Source organism: Oncorhynchus tshawytscha, linkage group LG33, assembly GCF_018296145.1.
Source record: "Oncorhynchus tshawytscha isolate Ot180627B linkage group LG33, Otsh_v2.0, whole genome shotgun sequence".
In the NCBI taxonomy this organism is placed as follows: Eukaryota; Metazoa; Chordata; class Actinopteri; order Salmoniformes; family Salmonidae; genus Oncorhynchus; species Oncorhynchus tshawytscha.
The window spans coordinates 36,178,783-36,204,222 of record NC_056461.1 but is presented as its reverse complement, the minus strand read 5'-3'; the positions used below and the strand labels follow the sequence as shown (position 1 = coordinate 36,204,222).

The 25,440-nt window shown below is 41.9% G+C and overlaps 3 protein-coding genes across 4 annotated transcripts; all 3 read left to right on the top strand.

The window, feature by feature from the left end:
* Positions 1–103: 103 nt before the first annotated feature.
* On the top strand, positions 104–4,276 carry LOC112231345 (cofilin-2). Its single transcript, XM_024398052.2, has 4 exons — positions 104–221; positions 2,643–2,953; positions 3,076–3,152; positions 3,247–4,276. Exons 1-4 carry the CDS (start codon positions 219–221, stop codon positions 3,357–3,359), a joined length of 504 nt encoding a protein of 167 aa, XP_024253820.1. The 5' UTR covers positions 104–218; the 3' UTR covers positions 3,360–4,276.
* A 160-nt stretch (positions 4,277–4,436) lies between these two features.
* Positions 4,437–13,454, top strand: LOC112231344 (transmembrane protein 151B). 2 transcript variants are annotated; one of them, XM_024398049.2, is made up of 3 exons: positions 4,437–5,420; positions 8,235–8,285; positions 8,585–13,454. In XM_024398049.2, exons 1-3 carry the CDS (start codon positions 5,367–5,369, stop codon positions 10,247–10,249), a joined length of 1,770 nt encoding a protein of 589 aa, XP_024253817.1. In that variant the 5' UTR covers positions 4,437–5,366; the 3' UTR covers positions 10,250–13,454. The 2 variants fall into 2 exon arrangements, with proteins under 2 accessions (XP_024253817.1, XP_024253818.1); XM_024398050.2 differs by lacking the exon at positions 8,235–8,285 and having other exon boundaries at positions 4,442–5,420; positions 8,585–13,453.
* Positions 13,455–19,581: 6,127 nt separating this feature from the next.
* LOC112231343 (4F2 cell-surface antigen heavy chain) lies at positions 19,582–24,866 on the top strand. The gene is made up of 9 exons (XM_024398048.2): positions 19,582–19,724; positions 20,578–20,821; positions 20,946–21,136; positions 22,422–22,595; positions 22,725–22,819; positions 22,928–23,061; positions 23,341–23,656; positions 23,797–23,859; positions 23,940–24,866. Exons 2-9 carry the CDS (start codon positions 20,604–20,606, stop codon positions 24,285–24,287), a joined length of 1,539 nt encoding a protein of 512 aa, XP_024253816.1. The 5' UTR covers positions 19,582–19,724; positions 20,578–20,603; the 3' UTR covers positions 24,288–24,866.
* Positions 24,867–25,440: the final 574 nt, after the last annotated feature.

Genomic DNA, 25,440 nt, shown 5'->3' with positions numbered 1-25,440 from the left:
CCTACTGTACGTCGTTCAAGTGCATACTGTGATTGTGTCAGTGTGTGTTCGGGGGAGGGTTATAAATGAAAATACAATTCCCATGATACTTTGGGTTGACACTTGCTCACTTTGTTCTGATGCCCGTCAGGCGCGTGTCCGTCGGTCTAGTGTGAACTCAACAAGAAGAACGAACATTTCATTTTCGACTCAGACGCTGATACACGAAAGACCCAACCATGGTAACGTTACTTTTATGGTTCAAATAACTAATTTTGTTATCCTACATATACAACCCACAGTAGTTGTATTGGGGAGGGGTAGTTAGCGACTTGACCCGCTGATCATAAAATGAAGTTATTTATTTCCCCACCATAGTTTTTCAATCGGTGAACATTGGCCACCTTGCTAGCTAACAGCCCACATTTGGTAGCTAACTGTTTAACTTGGCTAACCTGCTTCAACAATTAGCATTTAACTAAACCGCCATTTGTCATTCATGGTCAGAGTTAACTAGGTATCACCTGGCCCCTCGGCATTTCCTCTCAACCATGACCTAACAGTATCACTAGTATTTAGCTAAGCTAACTAGGCCTCGTGCTAACCGGATGGCTAAATTAGTTAGCTAACTGGTTAGTATACGTAGTTAGCTAGATTACTTCAGATGGCACAGTTATGTTAGCAAACGAACGGTACGCTATCCACCATTGGTGTTGATTGGAATTGACAATTGCTTTAACGTGACAATACGTTTGAGTAAGACGATGCTAGTCTGACACTTGTCTAACGCATCACCCGCTAACATTTACTGCCAGCTAGCTAGTACCGGTAGCTAACGTTACCTCCCGTTTCAGCCGACCCCACCCTTACTGCAAGTACAAGGAAGTGTGCCGTCAAAGCTTGCTAGCTACCTGGCAATGTTCGTAGATTATGACATGTCAATGGATTTTGTTCAATGGTATCTTATTGTTAACTGCGTATGTTCACTTTAACAATTTCGGTGACAATTGTTGAGAATGATTATTGAGAATTAGTTAGCAGCTCCATCAAACTAGGAAGCCATGGCATCGAACCCTGACACAATTTCCTTCTCCCTTGACTTGCGCTGACAACGGCACGCCAGTGTGTTTCTAACACTGAGTATGGTTTTCTGCTTCAGCACACCCACCATAAGAGTGAATGTACCAAGCGCTGTAACCACTGCTTTGGGGAAGAGGAAGTGCAACAACTTCCCAATGCAAACACACTGTTTGTTTGCTAGTGGACATCCTGTTTCATATGCCAGGGTGTCCACCCATTCTGGGTGATGACATTTCACTTATGTTATAAAATAGATTTTATCAAGACAAATGTAATTCTTCGTTCTGAATCGTTCAGTGGGGTATTTCTCTAACATGATTAACATAAAAGTGCATCAGGTTAAAGGCACCAAGCTCTGTTTACAGAGCGGTGCAGCTTTATCGCAAAAAAATTTGACCATTTTGTTGTTGTTCGCAAATATAAAAATTGGCATGACACTAGCTGAATTAAATGTAAAAGGTTTTCGGGTATGCACAGTGCTCTGACATTTCGGAGAAAAATACAGGAACTTTGCGTTAATATGAACAGTGTATACTAAAATGTCTCAATCGATAGCTATCTTACCTCTTATTGTTTTATGACTATTTCAATGGTAAACCTGTCAGGTAGCCTTAATTCTCACTCAGCATCCAGTCTGGTTTCCCCCTTGATTTAGTACCACTTTTTTTCTCTGGCCTCCATTGATTTAGTTGCCATAATTTTGACCATCCTGTAAGGGTAATAACTCTCAATACATTTTGAACGGATTATGATAAGATGCATGAGGTTTGGACCATTGGTTGTTTCAGAGGATTATCTACATAACATTTTATCCATTGGTCAAAATATGTTTTTGATTGGACACCCTACATATGGTCTTAGTGAATTGTATTTCTTCAACCTTGGTTATAACACTAGCTAGTTAGCTGCCAGCAACCAAATCATCTTCATACCACTGGAAATGGAACTGAAATGTATTTTCTTGAGATTAACATACTCTTTTCAAAGTTTTCCCTGGCTCTTTTTAGAGATTGTTTTGGAATGTAAGTGGATGATTGTGAAAATGTAGGGTATGTTTCACTTAGTCAGTTGTCCAAGGTATTGATTTCAGGAACAGTAACAGCACCCTCTGCTGTCTTTCTCTGTTTGCTTGATGGATAGGTATCTTTTGTTCTGACACAACCCTCTTGAGTTTTTTGTTTGTTTGACTTGTGGCTCGTCTTTTGCAATTTTGAGGAAAAAATATAGAATACTTTTGGCACTCACCATCCTTGTATTTCAATCATTCAAGTACTGACCTGACTAACAACTGTTCCAAATGTTTTCTTTAAACTGTAAAGTCAACTGCTCTGAACAGTGCAAGTGTGAAATGATCATAGTGATTTATCAACATCCTTATCCCAGTGTGCCCACTAACAGTGTTTGCTTAATGATTAGTCAACGGGGCTGAAGATATCAGCAATCGTTTAGTCTGGAAAAACAAGCCATTTAAAGCCCTGCAAACTGTTTTAAAACTTCAGTCCAAACATGCAGACCAAAGCTGAGAGATCTCATTCTTTGACCTCTTGGGTACATGATGCATTCAACTTGTTTTCTCCTCTTAGGCCTCTGGGGTGACAGTGACTGATGAAGTTATTACAGTCTTCAATGAGATGAAGGTCCGTAAGGCCCAGGCGAATGAGGATGAGAAGAAGAAGAGGAAGAAGGCAGTGCTGTTCTGTCTCAGCGAGGACAAGAAGCACATTGTCCTTGAAGCAGGTAAAGAGATTCTGACCGGTGATGTGGGTACCACCATCGCAGACCCTTACCTGCACTTTGTCAAGATGCTGCCTGCAGACGACTGTCGCTACGCCCTCTATGACGCAACCTATGAGACCAAGGAGACCAAGAAGGAGGACCTTGTCTTCATCTTCTGGTGAGTGTCAACTGTTAAGCACTGGGTTTAAGTCGATTTAATTTGATGATTACAACTAGTCAATTCTGCTGATATGAAGACAGAATACTTTGGTAATATTTTCTGTTTCCTTTCTATCTCAGGGCCCCAGAAGGTGCTCCACTAAAGAGCAAAATGATCTATGCCAGCTCAAAGGATGCCATTAAGAAGAAATTCACAGGTGAGCTTAACCTTTTAGGTTGAAAAAAAATCTAACTGATGATTAGTGTGCTTTCATTTGTTTTCACACATTTGACCACTTGGCTCATTTCTAGGTATCAAGCATGAATGGCAAGTTAACGGTTTGGAGGACATCAAAGATCGGCGCACCTTAGCAGAGAAGCTTGGAGGCTCATCAGTGGTCACCCTTGAAGGTGGGCCTGTATAAATCCACTCTGTCAACTGAGGCCTACAGGGAAAGAAAAAAACAGAATTTAAGTCCCGGGGGTATGGCTGTTGATTCCAGAATGAGAAGGAATTGGGTGAGGGGGGTTTAGAGTACAAATAAGATGGGGTGGAGGGTATCCTGTTGTGGGGAGAAAGATCAAGTATGCTATTTCATGGTTTAAAATTGTGGTTATCATTCCACTTCTCACAATGAAGAACAAACATAGACAAATCTCAATTTGTGATGAAGGATTATGACAAAATAGATTAAGATTTGCGTCAACATTTCCAAGATTGTCCTTGCAATTTCCAAACGAATGAAGAACAAAATGTGGTTTACACAATGAAATCATTAAGGAGGATATTTTTTAAACAGATGAGGACTGGGTATGTCTCTTGTATGATGGTGTATGGATCAGGCAGAGCAAAGAGAAACTTGAGTGAAAAATCGAAGTTTATTGGTCACAAACAGTTAAGCAGGTGTCATAGCGGTGCAGTAAAAATACTTGTTACTTGCTGGGTAAACTTGTCTATTTATGCACTTTGTTCACACCTAATTTATTTGATGGTAATTCCTCTATTGACAAATTTGTTCTTTAGCATATAAGTAGTTAAAACTAGGTTTATTTTCCAACATGCTTCCCGTAGAAATAAAAAACATAGCATTATTCCAGGAAGTAATTTCCAAGACCTTCCAGCAAACAATTGCTGTGTACAAAAATGCATTCCTTTTTTCTTGATGAAATTTCAGAACCGCTTAAACATAAATTGGTTGAGGGTTTAACAAGATGGAGTCAGGGGTATGTAGTAATGTTGGTGGCTCCAGTTGGAAGAAGCCTATGAGAGAAGGTAAAGTGTGGATGGATATATTGTGGGTGTTTTTGTCATGTCTAAATAAAGAAAATGCACTTACATTTACTAGCGTTGGCTGTTGCATATTTCCTATGGTTAATTGTCCATTCCTGCGTGCCTTTTTATATTACTTTAAAAAAAACTGATATAGCATGTTTGTAGATACATAAGTATACAAACAGTTAGCCTATTCATAATGTGCATATTTTACATTTTTACAGCACAACATAGCCACAGTTAAGTGGAGGCAAATCGCACGGGCATACAATTTTCAGCAGAAGTGTTAGGTCACACTTTCTTGGTTCTGTCCCATTTCTGCACGTAGACCCTTGCCATGGAACTAGTTGGTTGTGAAACGTGGGCGATGTGCAAGGCTCGTCAGACTGAAGAAGCAGTATTTGCTCACAAAACGTATATCGGGAGTTAAATGACTACAATATTGCCACCGCAACTAATTGGAATGTAGGCCTTTTAGAAAATGGTGCGCGTTTATGTCCGTACTCAGTGACGTCACCTCTAACCGTCGACGATTAAATGTGCAGGTGAAAACCGGAATAAACACATGACCAAACGCGCGAGGAGGGTGAACGAAATGATCTGCCAATCATAATATCTGAATGGTAGGATGAGGATCCATTTACGCCTATGGACAAATAGCGTGCTATCGCACTTGACAGACCATAGCTGCATCGTCAGGAGGTAGCCTACCAAATAATAACGCGATGTTTCGGTTGTGATTTAACGTACAGTATTTCCTCATCTGTCTTCCCCGCTGGATGGTCCATGTTGGAGCCTGGAGCTACTGTAGATAAGTAGATTACAGCAATACATTAGCAATAAAACAACATACGGTGACTTAACAGACACCCGAGAAACTACACATGAAACGGGTTTTTGCCATGTCCCGCGGTCGTCGTGTGACAAGAACCGCAGGACAGGATCGGATCAATCCGTTGGGGCAATGCTAGGAGCTGTGTTAATAACCTGGCAAGAGGAATACTTGATACTCGAATACGTTTGCTTTCGGAGAATCGAATTCGGACATGGGGCTTGAGTTGTCATGCGGGGCGGTCCGGACACTGGACCCCCTGATCGTGGGAGTCTCGGATAGATCCCGATGCTCACGGTCAAATCATAGCTTGTGAGGAACGAAAGAATGCCTGCGGTGACCGGAGAAGCGCCCTTACTGAACGGGGGCAGAAGAGAAGAGGTAGTAGAGCATTGGCTAGGTTGTTTGGGGTGTGGGGGTGGGGGGGTAAGTGCGCGCGTGCGTAATTGTTGTTTTGGCTGCTACTGAATGGCCTAGGCTACTATATACAGGCTAATAAAATGACAATGTTAATACCCATATAGAATGTGCGCTTGCAAGGATATTATCCATATATTTAGATCTGCACTACATGGTGAGCTCAAGCTAATAGGCTACTCAACCTCCGTTTTCACTCCTCTGTAACCAGTGGAGCTCACTCAGTTATCCACTCACTAACCAACATGTTGAGCACAAACATAACTCTGCATCTCTGGTGCGACCGAGTTTGATCAGAGGAACTCTGGTCTTTACAATAGGCTACGAGAGACCGGTCACGTATTTTTTTAGTGCGTGTATACTACAAGGTTACTAGAAGTCACCCCTCACTAATGGACGGACGTAACTGCATTGCAGTCGAACTGGAGGTGAACGATTTAGCTCCCCCTCATCTATTTGCCTGGGCTGAGATATGAATGCCACATACAATTACTGACATGATAACAACATTAATTATTAAATCATTCCTCATGATTAGGAGACATCTCCTTTGGGGAGTACTTATTAGAATGAACTGTACAGCATCGGGCCACATTATAGTCTATGATCACTGTTCTGTCTTGAGTAGTAGCCTAAACGTCCAAGGACTCTTATGTTACAGAGTCCTCAGTTGCTGAGCTGTAACCTCAGCTCTTATGTTACAGAGAGATCAATAAAAAGAAGAGAGACAGATTGGGCAAGCAACAGAGAGCACTATTGAGTTTTTATGTTTGTATTATACTGACACAACCGTATCTACTGTTAAGTGAGATAAGTTACATGTCATAATGCCCTTTTTTTCCAATGAGCATGGTTGATATGTGCACAATGATGTCTGTGTGTCCTGTCAGGCAAAATCAGCACACCTCTGTGTGTGTTAATGTTTATTTCTGAGGTTGCTTTTCTACTCGGGCGGCCTCTGTGTTCCCTTGAATGTTGTGGGGTTTGAGAGAAATAAGACAGATGTGCAGGCAGAACTGTAAGCCTGCCATCTCTACTTTCTCTCTTCCTCTGCTTTGCCCTTCATCTCAAAGTGAAGGTAAGACAGTGGAAGACAGGCTCCTACACACACAAAAACAAAAAAGGGAGGGAGGTCTGTAGTATCATTACAGTTTGGACACTGGTTGAAGAAAACCTGGTTGGGTCAACCCACATAGTTGTGTGTCTTGTCTTCTGTTGTGTTTGCAGCCATCAATGGTCAGATTTCTTCCACATACTTTGAAAATAATTGTACTCTTATGTAGTAAGGACTTGCAGACGACAGGCTGACCTACTTGAATTTATACACACACAAACTCACATTATGTTTTTTGCCTGCCTCTAATGTGAGAGGCATTCCCGATAAAACTGTCTCTCAGACCGGTAATTCTTAGGCTTGATAAATAATTAACACTGGTTGAGTATGACTGAAATGCTCTTTATATACCTACTTAAACACACTATCCATCTCTCTCTGTCTGTTGTTGCATCAGAATATGTTACATTTAGGTGGATTTGTTTCTATAACAAAAAGACACTCCTTTACTCTGTCCCCGTTCTTTATTCGTCTTCCCTGTACCATTATTTAATTAGGCAACTTGCTCTGATAGTCGATAGGTGAAATATTTTGTCCTTGTCCTTATGACAGTAAGAAGGAGCAAAACCAAATGTTCTACTGTGTGTGAAATTGAAGCAGTTTTTTCCATTCTCCTTTCAGCAACAATTTTACACCCAAAGTAGTTTTACAGTGCTAATGTCAATATGGAGTGGGAAGAAAAGCGATCAAGTGGGAGGGAAAAAGCACAGTGGAAGAAACATGATGCTCCTAGTAAACTACCCATACCTCTTTCTCTTCATCTCTTCCTATCTAATGGCCTGTAAGTGGGGGATGAGTACAGAGTTAGCCCATCATCATTAATATAGATACACACACATGTAATAAATTAGCAATTGAGGCACTTGGCTCTAGCTTTACGGTGAACTTAAATGGTCTCTCCCTTTTGACTCAGCGTGCTCCCTTGTCCTTGTAATGCAGGCACAATTAAACCCTGGCACCTCTGCCAACAGGAACACACCTCCTCACAGCTACCGTTTGGACAGCAGCCTGCCTTTTAGCAAAACAAACCTTCCCTGCAAGGTCACTGTCATGGCTGTGAGAGGCCCATTTGACTACATCAAAAGCGAAGCAGATAGTCAAATACTCTGATCTCAGGGCCCATATCCACAAAGCATCTCAGAATAGAAGTGCTGATCTCGTATCTGTCCATATAATCTTATTCATTATGAGACTCTTTGTGGACACGGGCCCCACCTCTTATCTATCTCTTTTTTTTGTTTTCCTTTTGTTTCTTTTTCTATGCTCTGTGTGGCCAAGAATGACCCTGTCCATGTGCATCTCCCTATGGGAAGCAGGGATGGCCACAGTACCACTAACTTCCACTGGCAACAGAGAGCTGAATGCACTCTCTTTCTCTCTTGATGAGGTCTAAAAGCATCAACCTCTTCCAGTGCCCACTAAAACCAAGTGTTTAAAATGGGTTTCATGGTTTAGGTTTCACTCTGCCAGGAAATGTGTTCATGCCTCCAGAGACTGGAATGTTCCATCTCTGGCAGAGAAGGGGAGCAAGAGAGGAGACAACATTGATGTTTATTAATGTTGTTTTGACATTAAGGCCATGGTGTGATTGATGCCCAATCGTCTGTATTCTAATGGAATACACTTAATATATGTTCTGTTTTCTCTGTTTCTGTTTCTTGCAGAAAAATCCAGTTTTAACACCCTTTCCTTTCCTTGTCTTTCTGCCTCGTGTTGTATGTCCTTCAATCCTGTTCCTCTCCTTTTTATCACCCCTCATACGTTCCATTACACTTGATGTTTTATTATCGTTAAAACCCCATCCCCACTACTTAAACAATCATTTATCAAATGTCCTGTCCACCCTCACATCACTCCCTTTACCCAAATGTCAAGCTCCTGATCCCATCACTCAAACTCTGCTACCTTACTCCCATTTATAAAATGTTAACCAAATTTCTACTTGTATTTGTGCCTGATCCTCCACCCTCCCATCATCTGCTTTACCTTGTCTCTTATCCCTACCCCCCTGTAGCAGCGTCCCTGTAAACAGTCCCTTCCCGGGTCCCTATGCCGAGAGTCCCATTGGAAGTGCCTGCTCCTCACGCTGCTGATGTTCGGCTGTTTCGCCACGCTGGGATGGTGCTCTTTTTACCGCGTCACTGTCATGGCTGCCGATGAACACGGCCTCTACTACGGCGGCCGCGCCCGCCTCTACCATGACAGCCCCTGCTCCAACGGCTACGTCTACATCCCGGTGGCCTTCCTGATCATGCTGTACCTGGTCTACCTGGTGGAGTGCTGGCACTGCTTCTCTAAAACATCCTCTCTGGCCCGGGTGAGGATTAGCAAGGTGTACAACAGGGTCCAGAGGCTGCAGCAGGCCATGCCCTGTATCTGGTGGAAGGCCATCAGCTATCACTATGTGAGACGGACACGGCAGGTGACTCGATACCGCAATGGTGACGCTTACACCACCACACAGGTGTACCATGAGCGGGTCAACACACACACAGCCAGCTCTGAATTTGACTATACCCGACATGGTGTCAAGGACGTATCCAAGGAGCTTCTTGGCCTTCTGGAGCACCCGGCCGTACGCCTTCGTTTCACCAAGTGTTTCAGCTTTGCCAGTGCCCATGCCGAGGCTGCCTACCTCACTCAGCGTGCACGCTTCTTCGCAGAGAACGAGGGTCTGGATGACTACATGGAGGCACGGGAGGGCATGCACCTGAAGAACGTGGACTTCCGTGAGCACATGCTAGCCTTTCCTGACCCGGCGTGGCCGCCCTGGTTCTCTCGCCGGCGCATGTATTGGCTGATCTCAGCCCTGATGTTGTCCTGGCCACTACGTGTGGTGTCAGAGTACCGTACGGCGTATGTCCACTATCATGTGGAGAAGCTGTTTGGTGAGAACGAGGAAGTCAATGACAATGACAGCACTGAGGTGGGCAACTACCGCTCAGGCCAGGAGAATGGGCAACGCGGTGGCCCCAGATTACGTGTCATATCGAGGGTCAACACGGTAGACATCACTGAACTGGAGTGGCACATTCGCTGCAACCAGCAGATGGTGCCCAGTTACTCCGAGGCGTTGCTGATGGATCTGAACACCAACAACACAACATCTTCGCCCTCTGCGTTTACCGGGGCAACGCGTGTCCCTATGAGGCGTAACTCTAGCTACGTCCTCCAGAGCTGCCCCCGCTGTCGCAGGTCCACCAGCAGCTCCTCACTCCCCTCGCGAGTCAGGGGGAACGTGGCGATGGGGGCAGGCTCTTTGACATATGGGACAGTGGGAAGGATGGGAGGAGGAAGGCTAGCCCTCAGCCGCAGTGGATTCTCTCTGGGCCGTTTGCACACGGTGCGGCAGGCCTGCCTGTTTCACTCCCGGAGCCTTGGTGCAGGGATGGGGAGTAGAGGGGATGAAGGTGGTGGGTTTCTGGGACTGGGCCTTCGCCGGGCTAACGAAGAGAGCAGAGGGGTCCTGGAGGGAGAAGGATTTGAAGAGGATGAGAATAGTCTGCAGCTAGAGGAGGATAGAGAGCAGGAACTAGAGAGAGTGAGGGCTGAGATCATGCAGGGAGTGGCCTGTGTGACAGAGAGACCACCAGCTTATCAGGAAGCTCTCCACTTGCCTGTGTTGATCGTCCATGGTGAGGAGAGCTGCCATGGAGGGGAAGACCTTGACACAGGATAGTCACTATGATTGGCTAGGGTGATGGAGAGTAGATAAGCAAATCTGCTCAGGATGATGCAAGAAATGAATGAGAGGAGGGCAGAGGAGAGGAAAATAGGGAAGGAAGAAAAATAAGTGGTAATATGGAAAGGATTGGAAAGGAGAGGGGTAACGAAGGAGAAAGAAAACAAATAGAAAAACCCTCGTTTCCAGACCTGCAACAAAGGACTACTGCAAAATGTGTAGGGAAACCAAACTATTGTGTCACGGTAGATTAAATTACAGCTATGTAGTTGCTCTTGCTTGAGAGTGTGTAATATGTGTATCCCATTGTCCACAATGAACAACAATCGCTTTGTATCATTGTTCATCAATGTATGAAATGTATGTTCATGAATGTATGGACGTATCAATGAGCTGCTGAGTTAGCGCTTAACATCAGGAGTAGTAGTAGTCCACCAATCTATTAGATTAATTCAAGGGGCACTGTATATTGTGTAAACTTACATAACTCCCGGGTGGAGGTGGAGCACAACTCTCATGCCAATGAAATCAAAAAAATATTACCATTACACAAAGAGACGATATTAATCCGATTTTCTATTACTTTTAGATGTAAAACAAATAATACATTTGATCAAGGCACTGAGGTGATGCGGCTTATGTCATCTACTCATCTTCCTCTTGAGATAATGCAGATCCAAGCGGCCAACAATATTGTCTATGACATCACAGATATAGTGAATAATGTTTTAAGAGGTAAGTGCACATATGGGTATGTTTGAGCAGGGATGCAGTAGTTGCTAAAAATCTAGCTACTTTATGAGAAACTTCATGATTTTATAAAAATGTCCTTGGCCTAAAAATGGCCTTGTGACTCCGTCAGCCAAAAATATGCATTTGCCCCCCTCACAGACAACAGGAATGTGGAGAAAGAAACTCACTTTTTAAACCTAACATGGATATGGGGAACAGGATGGAATATGATAAGATAGAGTTATGGAGAGAGCAATTGTCCCATTTTATGTTGGTAAGATTAACCCCTTTATTCATCCAAAATGCCTCTTAGCAATTTGGCCTTAACCACAATTCTAAAGGGGTTCTCCCCATGTCTCAGTTCTGCCCACTGTTGTAGTTATACATCATGGTCAAGTATGGATATGATGCAGTTGAGTACATATCCCCCCCCAACCCTCACTCAACTGATGCCATTAAGATGTGATCGATGCTCGGAAGCCTTGGGATCAAAGCCAAAAAGGGTCTTGTAATTAGGAATTAGAGCAAAATTCATAACACAATATTTATTTCAAGAAATGTATTATCTGTCTTTATGTAGATATTCAAACAACATGCAGACAGCACATAGTTGACATAACACAACTTCACAGAATTACAGAAAGACACGCCCATACAAAGACTGAAAGCCAGGCGAAATAGCATGTCAGGACTTACACTTCTTTACATCAGCATATTCACATGTCATAGTAGGTGCACATTATTAAGCACAAATAGACCATCTTAATAACAGGAAAAAGATTCACGGATGTGAATGTGGACCTACTTTTCAAATAATGGCCATGTTATCATTCATAGGTACTGTATGAAGGTATTGACATGGTGACTTGTCCCACCAACACTTTAAAACCACTCCCTATCTTGAAAAGACTCCTGTGTGTTCCCATTCTGTTGTGTCTCATGTGTTACCAATACACATTCAAATTGTTGAGTGTCAAGTACAGTAACTGTTTGAAATTGCATTAGGCCTATAACTGTTAGGTCACGTTGTTGTTACCAGTGATCTTGTAACTACATATTGTAACCAGATTCATAAAATCATTTTGTAAAGAAGTGTTGGTTTTGGTTCTCGGTACATCCATGCATGTCTGTCTGCATGCAAGCAAAGTCTCTCTCTCCCTCCTACCCGTAGCTGGTTTTAAAGGGCTAAGCACCCGTCACATTTCATATGACAAATGAGAGTCTGCACATCAACTGCATGGGAATTTACCAGTAATTGTTAAGTAGATGTAAAAAAAACAACATTTGAGTGAAGAGGAGAGAAGAAACTGCTGCAGCACGTTCCATTTGCAGGTGTGAAACGTTTCTCACTGTGGTAAGTGGCCCTTCCAAGAAATGTCTGTAGACATACACTATTAGGAGTTTGTATAAATCAGAGGAAAATGTTTAAACACTTACAGCAAAATGTTGTACTATGCAGTCATGTAAGAACGTTGGTAACCACAATGTAATTATAATCCAATAACTGCAGGTAGTTACACTGAAATATTATGTTATATTGTCACATGCAATGTGTTATGCACACATTACTTGTTGGCTTCCCTTATGCTTATGGAGACATAGATGTAAAACAATATATGTTATTTTGTGGTTCAGAAAGTGCCTGAATGGTGAAAATGTGTTGCCTGTTGTTGATAGCACTGTAGGTGAGAGATAAGTTCAATGGTAAGCCACTTGCAGTTGTCTCAGGCTGATGAATCAGACTGATGCTGCCACCATGAACATTTCAGTCTTTATTAACATTTACAGGAGGGTGGCTAATATCTTACCAAGTGGTTTTAAGATAGTGAATCAACACTATCAGTGCAAATCCATGTCAGATGTTTTATGCTCTGCTTGGTGTTAATTCCAGACTAGTATGCGTTTTGTGCTCCATTTGTTCTGTAATATTTCACTTTTCACTTTCCCCCAGTCCATAAAATGTCTCAGGAGCAGGTGGATTCTGATGTGAGGAACATGGAGTTCCTGTTGGTGGAGGCAGCACAGCTTAGGACCCCATGCAAGGCACAGAGCACCCAGTGGGCCCTGGTGAGGTTACCTCAGCTGAGGGAGGAGGGCCAGGGCCTGCAGATAGAAGCAGCACAGCTAGACATATCTAACATACGCAGGCAGCTGGAGCAGCTCCTGGACACCAAGGCCCCATTGAAACAAAAGAAAGACAAGCTTGCAAACTCAGCAAGCAATTTGTAAAGATGGAGAGAAAGAGAGTGCTTGAAGAAAAGGGCAGAGAGGAGAGGGATAGATGATGGTGAGAGGAGGAAAAGAATTATGAAGTGGTTGGGATTGAAGACTGTAGTTAATGGCATTTATAAAGGTTGTGATGGAATGATTTTTTTTCTCATAAAATGAAAAATTGTAACTCATTCAATACTAGAAAATAACTAGTAATGATCTGTACTTAATTAATAATAATCAAATAAAGATTAAGACAATTTTTTAAAATGTGTGTGTATATATATATATATATATATGTATGTATGTATGTAGATATATGTAGAATATACACTTCACAGGAAATGTTTTGTCTTTAAAAGAAGAAACATATCAGTACAGGATAATTTGAACAGATCATCCTATATATCAGGAAGGGACTGAATTGTGTAACTAATTGATTTAAGTATACAAAAATGGAAGAGGTTACTTCCAAAGTTAATTGTATTTCCCACTATTCCATAGTGAAAACATGTTGTAGTTAGGTTGCCCCATTGATGACCGAAACATCCTGTTTTACAAGCCCCTGTTATTTGATCTTGGGCCAATAGTAGGTTCTTGCATGCAGGGAACTAGATCCAAAGACACATAATGGCACCCATCGGGCTATAGGTTAGGTCACTGGGGTCAGACAGGTCGGTGGAAGGGTTCTGTTTCAGACGTGCTCCATTCTGACCCTGACGTTTCTGGACAAACACCACCGCCACGATCAGCACCCAGAAGAAGAAGTTCACCCACACAGACTTCTGGGAAAGACAAAGAAATAGAGGACAGATGAAGAATACAATATGGCTTTAAATAAAAATGTCAATACCAAGGCTATAAAAAAGTATCTGTGGTCTAATAAGGCAACAGCGTTTTGATGTGTCATCATGATATGGATAGTGTCAGGGCAGACCTCTGCATTATACACGCCTGTGTAGAACTGATTCCCATCGTAGGGACTGACTCAGGTTTTATGGTCTGCTTCATCACAACTGAAATTAAAGAAGTCCTCCAGATATAAAAGAACAGCAAAAAATATTTCACCTGTCATATACAGTATGAGAGACAAGAGGGCACTGAGCACAGAGGTGATATGGGAGAAGACGGAAAAACAAGGCAGCCATCTCACCTGGTTATGGAGGGCACGTTTTGAAGGGCAGACAGAAAGAGGCGGTCCCTGACACTGCCAGTAAGAACAATATCTTCACACACCCGCCCAGAGTAACATTCAGCCACAGTCTTTCCCTGGGGGTGCAGAATGGGAGCTAGGTAAAGAAATAGTCCAAATCAAATCAACAACAAACAAATAATTTCTGTTGATGCCACACTGTTTGGGCATGGAAATCGATATTATTGACACATCTGCTGGGCCATACAGTTGAACCTCTCACCTCTTGACCTTCTCTTCCACACAGCTGGTGTAGAACCAGTAGATGGCCACATATACAGAGATGGCTTACACAAAGTAGCGGAGGGAGGGATGGCTGGGGCTCTCCCGAACCAGGCTAAATGTGTTGTACTCAACAGTCCCATAAAGAATGCACTGGCCTGTAAAGTCTGTAAACAATTGTTGGAAAAGTTACTTGTGTCATTCACAAAGTAGATGTCCTAACCGACTTGCCAAAACTATAGTTTGTTAACAAGAAATTTGTGGAGTGGTTGAAAAAACTGTTTTATTGACTCCAACCTAAGTGTACGCAAACTTCTGACTTCAACTGTATGAATGTGGAAATGTTTCCAATATTTTATATTGCTCAGTTATAATGGGATAAAAAAAATAATGCTATCAAGGTGGTTCATAAGTGTTCTCAAGTTTAAAATGTCCCATATGCAGTTGAAAGATCAGACTTTTCAATCATGAATGCGTTCATACCTGGGTGATTGTCAGTGAGTCAGCAAACGTTATTCCACAGATGAAACAGTCTGCGTAAAGTACGAGCTACAAAACGAGCTGCCTTGGCAACGCCATCACGAACCTCTGCAAACCCATCCTATGATACCCATCAAGGACACCCTAGCACCCGGACCATGCACTCCATTCCAACCTGGTTTAACTTTTACAATGGAATGCCAACTTTTTTTGCAAAAATGTACCCATTAACACATTTTTTTTAAATTGTAAACCTCGATTGAATCTATGACCAAGGAATGCAATGCATTTACTATAATTGGTTGATTGTAAGATTGGAATGGAATACTTAAATTGGGCCTCTATGTGAGACAAAATAAATGTCCACGTAAGGGCGCTGTGTAACATGTAACCATATAACCAGAGCCCTGAATTGGCCTGTTAACCCATCCACACAAACCAGTAGGTCTGTGCACTACTCCATTACACTGATGATGGCACAGGCAACCTTATTTGAATCACTTGATTTCTATCACATGATTGAGATTGACAGATGACAGTGGTGGAAAAAGTACCCTATTGTCATACTTGAGTAAACGTAAACATGCCTTAATAGAAAATGACTCAATTAGAAGGAAAAGTCACCCAGTAAAATACTACTACTATTTTAATTATAACTACTAAAAGTAAAAGTATAAATCCTTTCAAATTCCTTATATTAAGCAAACCAGACTGCACAATGTTCTTGTTTTTTGTTGTTGCCTGGGGCACACCAACACTCAGACATAATTTACAAACTTAGAATTTTAGTTTAGTGAGTCCACCAGATCAGAGGCCGTAGGGATGACCGGGGATGTTCCCTTGATAAGTGTGTGAATTGGACCATTTTCCTGTCCTGCTAAGCATTCAACATATAAGGAGTACTTTTGGGTGTCAGGGAAAATGTTTTAAAGAAAAATGACATTATTTTCTTTTGAAATGTAATGAAGTAAAAGTAAAAAGTTGTCAAAAATATAAATAGTAAAGTAAAGTACAGATACTTGAAAGTATTTTTACGAAAGTACTTTACACCACTGGGGTTTTATTATTCCTAGACCCAGCTCTCCAACATGTACATAAGCAACTGTGTGTGTGCAGACGCTTAATTTTATCTCCACTCTTACTGACAGTTGTGGCTGCTTCACGTGATGTATTGTTGTCTCTACGTTCTTGCCCTTTGTGCTGTTGTCTGTGCCCAATAATGTTTGTACCATGTTGTGTTGCTACCATGTTGTTGTCTTATTGTGTTTATACCATGCTGTGTTGCTATGTTGTTGTCTTAGGTCTCTCTTTATGTTGTGTTTTGGTGTCTCATCGTGATGTGTGTTTTGTCCTATATTCTTATTTTATTTTTCATCCCCGTAGGAGGCCTTTCGGTAGGCCGTCATTGTAAATAAGAATTTGTTCTTAACCGACTTGCCTAGTTAAATAAAAGTTAAATAACAATAAATATCAGTAGTGGTCTTCCTCTGGCGGTTTGTGATTAAAGTAGTGTAAAGAAGAAGTGCTCCTAAGTGATAACAGAACATTTAACAGCAGATGTTTTTTTTATGCTGATTTGCTAAACGGAGTTACTGTTTAACTATTGTTTTAAGCTTTTCATTTTAATCCCAATAATGTTTTCTTCCAATAAAATGGTATAAATACACCTTGACTTGACATACAAATGTTCTGGTTTACACAATGTAGCCTGAACCTGAGACCTGGAGGTGGATGTCTGAGGAATGTAATATCCTCTGTGCAGCACGATGATGAAAGGAACAAATAACAGGAGGTCAATAGTTATGAAATGGGCAGACGGGAAACATCTGGCTTAAAGCCAGATAAATGTATGTCTGACTGTAATATCAAACCAATAATTCATCAGGTTGAGCAATCTGCTTGAAACAGATAAGTAAATGTTTTCTGAAATGTTTGATTCAGTGGGGTTTTGCTGTTTGTGAATTTGTGCATTCTGCAACCTTTCGCAGTCCTGTCAAGCTGGATAAGTGCAGGTTAAGCTGACTGAAAAAAATACAGAACAGAGAACCATCATACTTAATCCAAAGCCTTTAACACTGCTCTTGATTTGATCACAGTGTACTTCCATTAAATGCAATTACTGATCTGACCAATCATCATAGTCCTTTGATGAAGGACTTTGATCATAGGATCAGAACATCGATCATACTTCCATTGTTCTCTACTGTGTTCATTAATTGCAACTCTTGCGGAGAAGATTGTAGGCCTTTTCAGGAAAACATGTTGATCTTCCATTCTACAACATGTTTTTCAGGGAGGGCCTAAGGACACAATGTGCTCAGCTCCGCTGTGTTTACATGATACCGGACACACCTCAGCCTCTGACCTCCAGAGGGAGGGACATGGGCTTATAGAGGGACTGTATTTTGTTTAGTGTTTTCCTGTATTGTATGTATGTATTGTTATTTTACTGCTGCTCTTTAATTATTTGTTTATTTTATTTCTTTTTTTTTTACTTATCTATTTTTTACTTAACACATATTTTTCTTACAACTGCATTGTTGGTTAAGGGCTTGTAAGTAAGCATTTCACTGTAAGGTCTACTACATCTGTTGTATTCGGCGCATGTGACAAATACAATTCAATTTTATTTGAACTAGGCCTATAATCTAAAGAATGTTGCCTGGTGGACATTTTAGATGCATTACAGCAACCTGGCTCCTGTGTGGCGCAGAGGTCTAAAGCACTACATCTCAGTGCTAGAGGTATCACTACAGACCCTGGTTCGATCCCAGGCTGTATCACAACCGGCCGTGATCGGGAGTCCCAAAGGGCGGCTCACAATTTGCCCAGCGTCATCCAGGTTAGGGGGGGGTTTGGAAGGGATAGGCAGTCATTGTAAAATAAGAATTTGTTCTTAACTGACTTACCTTGTTAAATTAAATAAAAACACTAAGGACTACACTATGTGGCCCCTCTTCAACACATTCCACCCTTGTACCGTTATGCAACATAAGTCAAAACACTTTTTGAAAGGTGTTTACATACTTAATGATAGTCCTTGATCAGCCCACCTCTAACTCTAACCTCCAACTAGTATACAACATTAGTGCTGTTATGGGGTCAGGAATATACAGGGGTTTATAACACAGTTGGCATTGATCCAATGGGACAAAAAGGCTCCTGAACAGCTTCTACCCCAAAGCCATTAGACTGCTGAACATGTCATTAAATGGCTACCCGGACTTTCTGCTTTTCACCCCCTACCTACATGTACATAGTACTTCGATCAATCACCTAACCAAACCTCCATATACATATGACCTAAATCAATCACCGCAACTACCTCATACCCCAGTACACTGACTTGGTACCGGTGCTCCTTGTATATAGCCTGTATATAGCCTCGTTATTGTTTTGATCCAAGACCGATCTGTTCGTGATCATCATGTCTAAGGTTGTTTTGATTTGAATCAAGATTGCCCCATGGCTATACTCTACCATACTGCAAATGGAAATAGGTGAAAAGCTCCATACAACCTCTGCCTACAACTGTTTCACTGCATTATCAGAGGATATATTCTGCTGAATAGTGATGTCTGTAATCTTGGGAGATAACAAGACATTACTCTTATCACTGCAGAGTCTGTGAGGGGATTACAAGATGAGAATGTGTCTTGTAGATTGGGCAGAACTGTGTCAACATAGAACAATATGCAGAAACTTGATCATTAACGATATAATTTCCATACATTGACCCATAATTAATTCAAGTGCTGTTTTCTTCATCTCTTCTTTGTCTTAAAAATAGATGTTGTAATCAAGATTGTTTTTAAGTTATTCTAGTCATTGCATTGATTGGTGGATGCAAATCAATACGAAGAAATATTCCCTGAATTATCTTGAGAATAAACACAAACATGTCCAAGGAGTCTGGAGTCCAAAAAAACAAAGAGGGGTTATGAACACAGGAGATTTTTGCAGCAGTTTCGGAAATACATTTTCTAGGGCAAAGGTTGTGGGCTATTTAATAAGATATTTTAGACTTTTGGAAAAATATATCCAATTGGCAATATCTACTTTGGAACACAATCTTATCTTTTCTAGAAACTATAATTGGATGGATGGAAATCATAACTAGACAATATCACAGAAATAGAATGAGTTTTATTATAGAGGAGATCACACTGCCTATAATATTTTTCCCTCTCTGTAAATCCTGTCCTCTGTTTTTCTAGACTAAAGCACAGATATATCTATTTCCCGTTAGTTGTTTGTGACATTTCTTGCCAACTCATTAAAACATGAGAGGGATGCATGTCTGGCAGATGGCGGACCCTTAAGGTGGACTTTATTTATCAAACGCAAACATTTTAATTCCCAAACCATGAAATGCAAGTCGACTTTAACTGTCATTAGAGTACACTTGCAAAGTTAACGAATTTGTGTTAACGTGATCAAACGCATCATAATTGATCAATCTGCAAATTGCGATGTTGGCCCTTCCTTAAAATTGGGCGGTTGGGAGGCTACTGACGCCTACAGTGCTATATAAAGAGCGCATTGCAGCGGCCGTGGATAAACCATTTTTCTCAGCATTAAGGTTAACCTGAAGGCGAATTGAAAACTATTTACGCGACCAGTTATCTTCACCAGGTAAGAATGGATTGTTTATTACGTTCATGCAGTTGAATATCTCAAATTGCGGGTGTTTTCATTAGCAATATCCTACACAGATACTATATGTAATCATTAGATTGTTCAGTGACTGAACTTCAGTCCCTATTTCAACTGTTTGTACCCCACTAAAATCACTGAAAGTGTCGTTCCATTTAACTAATTTAGAAAATAGTTTATGGTATTACCTTTTCTGTTATCAGTTTGTGGTGTGCCTTAGCCCTTAGTCTGGTGCCTTCACTAGAATAAAACTGGACCACTCCTGTTAACGCACACGAGATTAGGCCTACAAGCCTGCCATAGGCTACAATGTATACAATGTTGTCTACTGTAAAAATCAAACCAACGAACCATTGAATGAAGACGTTACTTATATTCGTTATCTAATGAAATTGTTTAGGTAGGTGGCAATTGCTTTAACATTTAACCCTCATATGCTCAATCCAAGCGACGTGAATGTAACCCCTTTCGCCGCCCTGGCTCAGAGTCCAGATATATTAGCCCATTTCTGTCATATATAACATCGTAATTTACATATTTGCCCGCTTGGTTTTTGTTTAAAATTGAAGGGTGATGCAATGCTTCGTCAAATTGCAATTGTATTAGACCATCGTTTGCGCATGTGCGTGACAGCTGTGTTCGAGAGCGTCAAACACGTGACGTTTCATGGGTAAATTATGACTGACTGACAAACAAAATGTTGAGTAGTTATTTAGGATGAAAGGTGATTTGTAGAGCAGTCAGTCTCAATTTACATTGAAAGTCGTTGGCAGTGTCGAGCGCGGCCACAGACACTACTTACTCAGCAACACTCATGTTTCTTTTTATAAAGAAAATCTCAATTGAACCAACGTCACAATGAGTAAGGACACCGAGGTAGATATGAAGGATGTGGAGCTCAATGATATGGACCAGGAGAAGCAGCCGATGACGGGCGGGGCAGCGAACGGGGATGCTGGTTCTCCCACCTGCACGGAGAAGAACGGCAGCGTTAACGTGAAAATTCCCGAGGAGACCGAGACTAAATTTACCGGTTTATCCAAAGAGGAACTCCTCAGAGTCGCTGGAACACCAGGGTAAGAACTATTAAGATGTATTCAATAGACTAGCTTATTAAAAAATAGCTTATGGTTGTTCGCAATGTAAACATTTTGGGTATAATATTGCATTACTAAATAATCTTGGTCCCTTCACCTAAAGGTGGGTCCGGACAAGATGGGCCCTTCTGATTCTGTTCTGGCTGGGCTGGCTGGGGATGCTGGCTGGAGCTGTGGCCATCATTGTTCAAGCACCTCGCTGCAAAGACATTCCTGCCATGAACTGGTGGAATTATGGACCTCTGTACCAAATTGGAAATGTGCAAGCTTTCAGCAAGTCCCAGAATCTAAAGGGTAAGAGACCCTGAACGGGTTAGTGATGAAACCCAGTATGTTTCACCATGTGAAACTCACTAGTAGGTCACAGACAGTTCATATAATGTCGTTTGACTACATTGAACCACATAGTTACCCCACCCAATTGCTATTTGTAGCCTAAGGCTGGGTTTCCAAAGGCAGCCCAAGTCTACAATTTTGCCCAATTATTGGCGACAGATCAGAATTGGGCTGCCTGTGTAAATGGCTTGCGAGTCAAGTTCTGGGGACACTGAAATTGGGTTTCGGGTGGTAGTGTTTAAAGTTCAGACCAGTTTATTTCTTCGAGCAATGTGACGAGACATGAGATTTTAAAATACTCTGCTTTAGCTTCCAAGTGTGTGCCCATAGTATTCTCAGAATTGGGGTCACATTTATTGTACATGAACGCGTTTACTACTTCCTTGACTCTGCTCCAGGGGATTGGGGGGGCTCTTTAAGCATCCTACTGAACCAGCAGAATCCTCCCTCCTACACCCTAAGCTGACTGGTTTGGCATGTTTCTTGTTTCTTGTTTGGGGGGTATTAAGGTGTCTGCATGCTTCAGTTCGGTGGGCCGAAGTCTAACGAGTGTGCTCGCCTACTACCGAGCACACTCGTAGTATTCTCGTGAGTGTTCTCGCTTTAAAAACGAGAAGTGCCAATCGTTCTATTTGAGACGCCGTTGCCAGTATACAGTTCCTCAACATAGTCAGAATTAATCTAAGATATCTCAAGAAATCTGTCATTAATTTTGACATTTTTGCAGAGGAGAGCTTAGTTGAGCAATTTCACATATAACCAAGATTGGTGCAGTATTTCTCAATGGAGAAAATGTGCATTAAAATGAGTTCTCGCATTGGACTATAGACTTTATTGACGAATCCCTACAGTTGCCCAATCATGGGTGTGGACTTGGGCTCCCAAACTTAGGCTGGCCTTGATGAAAAAAAAGTGTAGCCGAACAGCCGAAAAAACCCTTTGCCGTCGAAATCGTCATAATATATACACACTCTTCCGAACTGTTTTGGCTGGGAAGCATGCGGACACCTTTAGTCATATTCCAAGAACTGGACTACATGATGGCTGTCTGAAACAACTTGTTTTTGTTTGTGGGAGCGCAGCTACAATGCCAGTGGGTGGTTACACACTGAGAATGAACAGATTGTTTAACAAAGGATTTCAAGGATAAACGTTTATTTATTTTTTTATCCAAATGTTGTACATTCAATAAAGAAACTGATGTATGTCCACTTTCAGTATGCAGTTTTCTACTGTGTAACAGGTGTGGAGGACAAGATTGACCGTCTGAGCCAGCTGAAGGTTAAAGGTCTGGTCATTGGGCCCATCCATGTTGCCCCCTTAGACAACCTTGCGAGCCTGAACTTTGAGGAGATCTCGTCTGACGTTGGCAATCTGGAACAGTTCAAAGGCCTCATTATAGCTGCACACAAGAAGAGTGAGTGTAGCCCCTTTTTTATTTTGTCTCTTCATTTGATGTCGTTTCAATTGTAGTCTCTTGAAACTACTCATTGGTTTGGCAGTGGTCTGTGTTTCAGGTGGATTAACTCTCTCCCCTCTCTGACAGGCATCAATGTGATCCTGGATCTGACTCCCTACTATCTGGGAAGTGGACCATGGTTCACTAATGTTAGTGTCACAAATGTTGCTGAGAGACTCAAGGTAATAATTTGTAGTGTCTCTTCTCAGTGAACTCATTAAATCTACTCCGTCAGTCCCAATTGAATGGGAGTTCATCAATCTAATGTGTGACCGGTCTTTCCTCCCCAGTCTGCCCTGGTGTTCTGGCTGAACCAAGGTGTGGATGGGATCCAGCTGTCTGGTGTAGAGCGTGTGTCCAGTGTAGTTCCGTCTCTTTGGGCTGACATTCGAGCCATTGTCCAGAATGGGACTGAGGAAAAGAGGTGAGCACATGTCCACAATTATGTACATCACTCCCTTAGAACTCAACTGGGCATCTCAGTAAATTGTTATGCTTTGGAGCCACCTCGTGGTTTAATGATGGTATTGTTTCGTCACATTTTCATCCTCTACAAAATGACTATTGGTTAACTTGTGGTGTAAGCTGCACTGACTGCTACTTAAAGAGCTGATACTGTGTCTTGCTTCTATTACAATGGGTACATTAGACTTGTGTGTGTATGTAACATTAATTCCTTTCCTAATGTTTTCTTTTTGCTCAGGATTCTGATTGGAGTGACTGAGAAGACCTCTGCTGTTGGAGTCTCTGAACTGCTTAACTCCACTGGGGTGGACCTACTCCTATCCGGGGCCCTCAGGTCTAAGAGCATGACCGCTACGGATCGTGCGCAGACTGTCCAGCAGCTGCTCTCTTCTCACAACCAGACCCAGCTGGCCTGGAACATTGGGGACAGGAAGGAGGGTCACCTGGCCACACTGGTGGGCCCAGACATGGTGAACTTCAACCAGATGCTCCTGCTCACACTGCCTGGAACCCCAGTGTTCAACTATGGGGATGAGATTGCCCTGGCTGATACGGTGAGCAGGGGTTTTCCATAACTAATGTATCATAAAACAAATGGCAGCTTTAGCCTTGGAGAGATTCACACTTTAAAAAATAAATAAAAGCTTGTCTATTTGTATGGGTACCAAATGAATTGATTGTCTTTCTATAACAGGATACAAAGTCCCCTAAGATGCTGTGGGATCCACTTGAAGATGAGACAAATGGAACTGCTAAGGTAAATAGGATGCTAATGACAATATTAATTAAACTGGTAGAAAGGCAAAGCAATTCAAATTTTATTCCTGCCACCCTCAGGAGGAGAAAGAACAGAGGCTCTCCTGCCTTTCCTTCTTCAAGACTCTGAGTGAACTGCGTGGGAAAGAGCGTTCCCTGCAGCATGGGGACTACATTCCCCTCTTCAATTCAACCTCTGCCCTTGCTTACCTCCGCCAGTGGGACCAGAGTGGGCGCTATGTCGCTGCCTTCAACTGGGGCAGCGACGCAGTGACCCTTCAGCTGTCCCACCCTGACCTGCCTGCTCGGGCTGTGGTCCAGGTGAGCACAGACCAGGTCAACCTGGCCCCTGACAGTACTGTTGCACTCTCTGCGTTGGAGCTAGGCCCAGGCCAGGCTGTCCTGCTACAGTTCCCCTACATAGCCTAGAAAGAGGAGAGATCCCAGCACCATCTGTGTGGGCACTGATAAAGTAGTCATCACTAATTTTTTTGTATTTACATTTTCTAGGGAATTCTGTTACTTTAATGGGAAAAAAGAGTCATTCAAATGTCCATAGCATTTTAGCATGCACTCATCAATATATTTTACTTGAACTCCTAGAACATAAACTGCTGTGAATTAGTCCTGTATTCTAGAATACTGTGTTGGTCAGACATACAAACACCTGTACACATCACAAGCACCAGTCAACACTTCTGCAACTATCGGTCTTTCTTGCTGTTACTGAAAATACATTCCAGACCATAAAATGCAATGTTTGAATTTATCATTTTAAAAATGTATTTTATTGGCTTTTTTTTAAAGTTGTCTTTTCAGGCCATGGTTGGCCTCTTACTGAAATGTTATAAATGTTTCAAGAATGATCAATTATCTGATGTTGATTGCTTTGGCAGCAGAAGGTGTAAAACACATGAAAGGTGGAGGGGCTTAAACTCTTTCCTCCTACTAAATTAAATTGGCATGATATAAAATGAGGGGGAAATAAACAACTGAATAAAACCTTTACTTGACTGTTTTTATTTAGGCTAGCGTGTGCTTCCAATGGCGTGGGGAAATCTAAACCTGAGGTTAAACATTAAAGCTAGCCCTCTGCACTTGAACATCTCTTATTGGTATCAGGTGGCCCTTAAAGGCCTACATTTAAACGTTGTACATGCAGGGAGCTCTGTCTCACCTGACAATTTTGACACTACTTAAACATTTATCTACCAATGCTGCTTTTGACAGACAGTGACTGCTCCTGTTTGCACCCACAGAAGTTGGTCAAGAGCTAGTGATTGAGTACTGAACTAATATATAAGCATTTTAGTGTTAATCTATAATAAAAATGCATACTTGTTGATTAGCTGGGACTGGGGGGGGTGCAATCAATTATGTACACGCCATTGGCCTAGTTTCTATTAGAAAGGGGGGGAAAAGATTATCCGTTGTGCGCTCTTCATGAAATGGTTCTAAATTTAGCTGCTTGACACTGTTCACAAGGTCCCAAAACCCTACACTATATACTACTAGTGTGGTTTGTGTATAAACTACTAAACCTCTATCACAAACACTTAGACATGGCAAACTACCCCTTACT

What these genes read in the sequence shown, in the direction of transcription:
- LOC112231345 (XM_024398052.2), top strand. An exon ending in GACCTTGTCTTCATCTTCTG is followed by an intron (nt 2,954 to 3,075) that starts GTGAGTGTCAAC and finishes TTTCTATCTCAG; the next exon opens with GGCCCCAGAAGGTGCTCCAC. An exon ending in CATTAAGAAGAAATTCACAG is followed by an intron (nt 3,153 to 3,246) that starts GTGAGCTTAACC and finishes GCTCATTTCTAG; the next exon opens with GTATCAAGCATGAATGGCAA.
- LOC112231344 (XM_024398049.2), top strand. Translation starts at nt 5,367, where the DNA reads ATGCCTGCGGTGACCGGAGAAGCGCCCTTACTGAACGGGGGCAGAAGA. An exon ending in ACGGGGGCAGAAGAGAAGAG is followed by an intron (nt 5,421 to 8,234) that starts GTAGTAGAGCAT and finishes TGTTTCTTGCAG; the next exon opens with AAAAATCCAGTTTTAACACC. An exon ending in TTGTCTTTCTGCCTCGTGTT is followed by an intron (nt 8,286 to 8,584) that starts GTATGTCCTTCA and finishes ACCCCCCTGTAG; the next exon opens with CAGCGTCCCTGTAAACAGTC.
- LOC112231343 (XM_024398048.2), top strand. Translation starts at nt 20,604, where the DNA reads ATGAGTAAGGACACCGAGGTAGATATGAAGGATGTGGAGCTCAATGAT. An exon ending in AGAGTCGCTGGAACACCAGG is followed by an intron (nt 20,822 to 20,945) that starts GTAAGAACTATT and finishes CTTCACCTAAAG; the next exon opens with GTGGGTCCGGACAAGATGGG. An exon ending in TATAGCTGCACACAAGAAGA is followed by an intron (nt 22,596 to 22,724) that starts GTGAGTGTAGCC and finishes CCTCTCTGACAG; the next exon opens with GCATCAATGTGATCCTGGAT.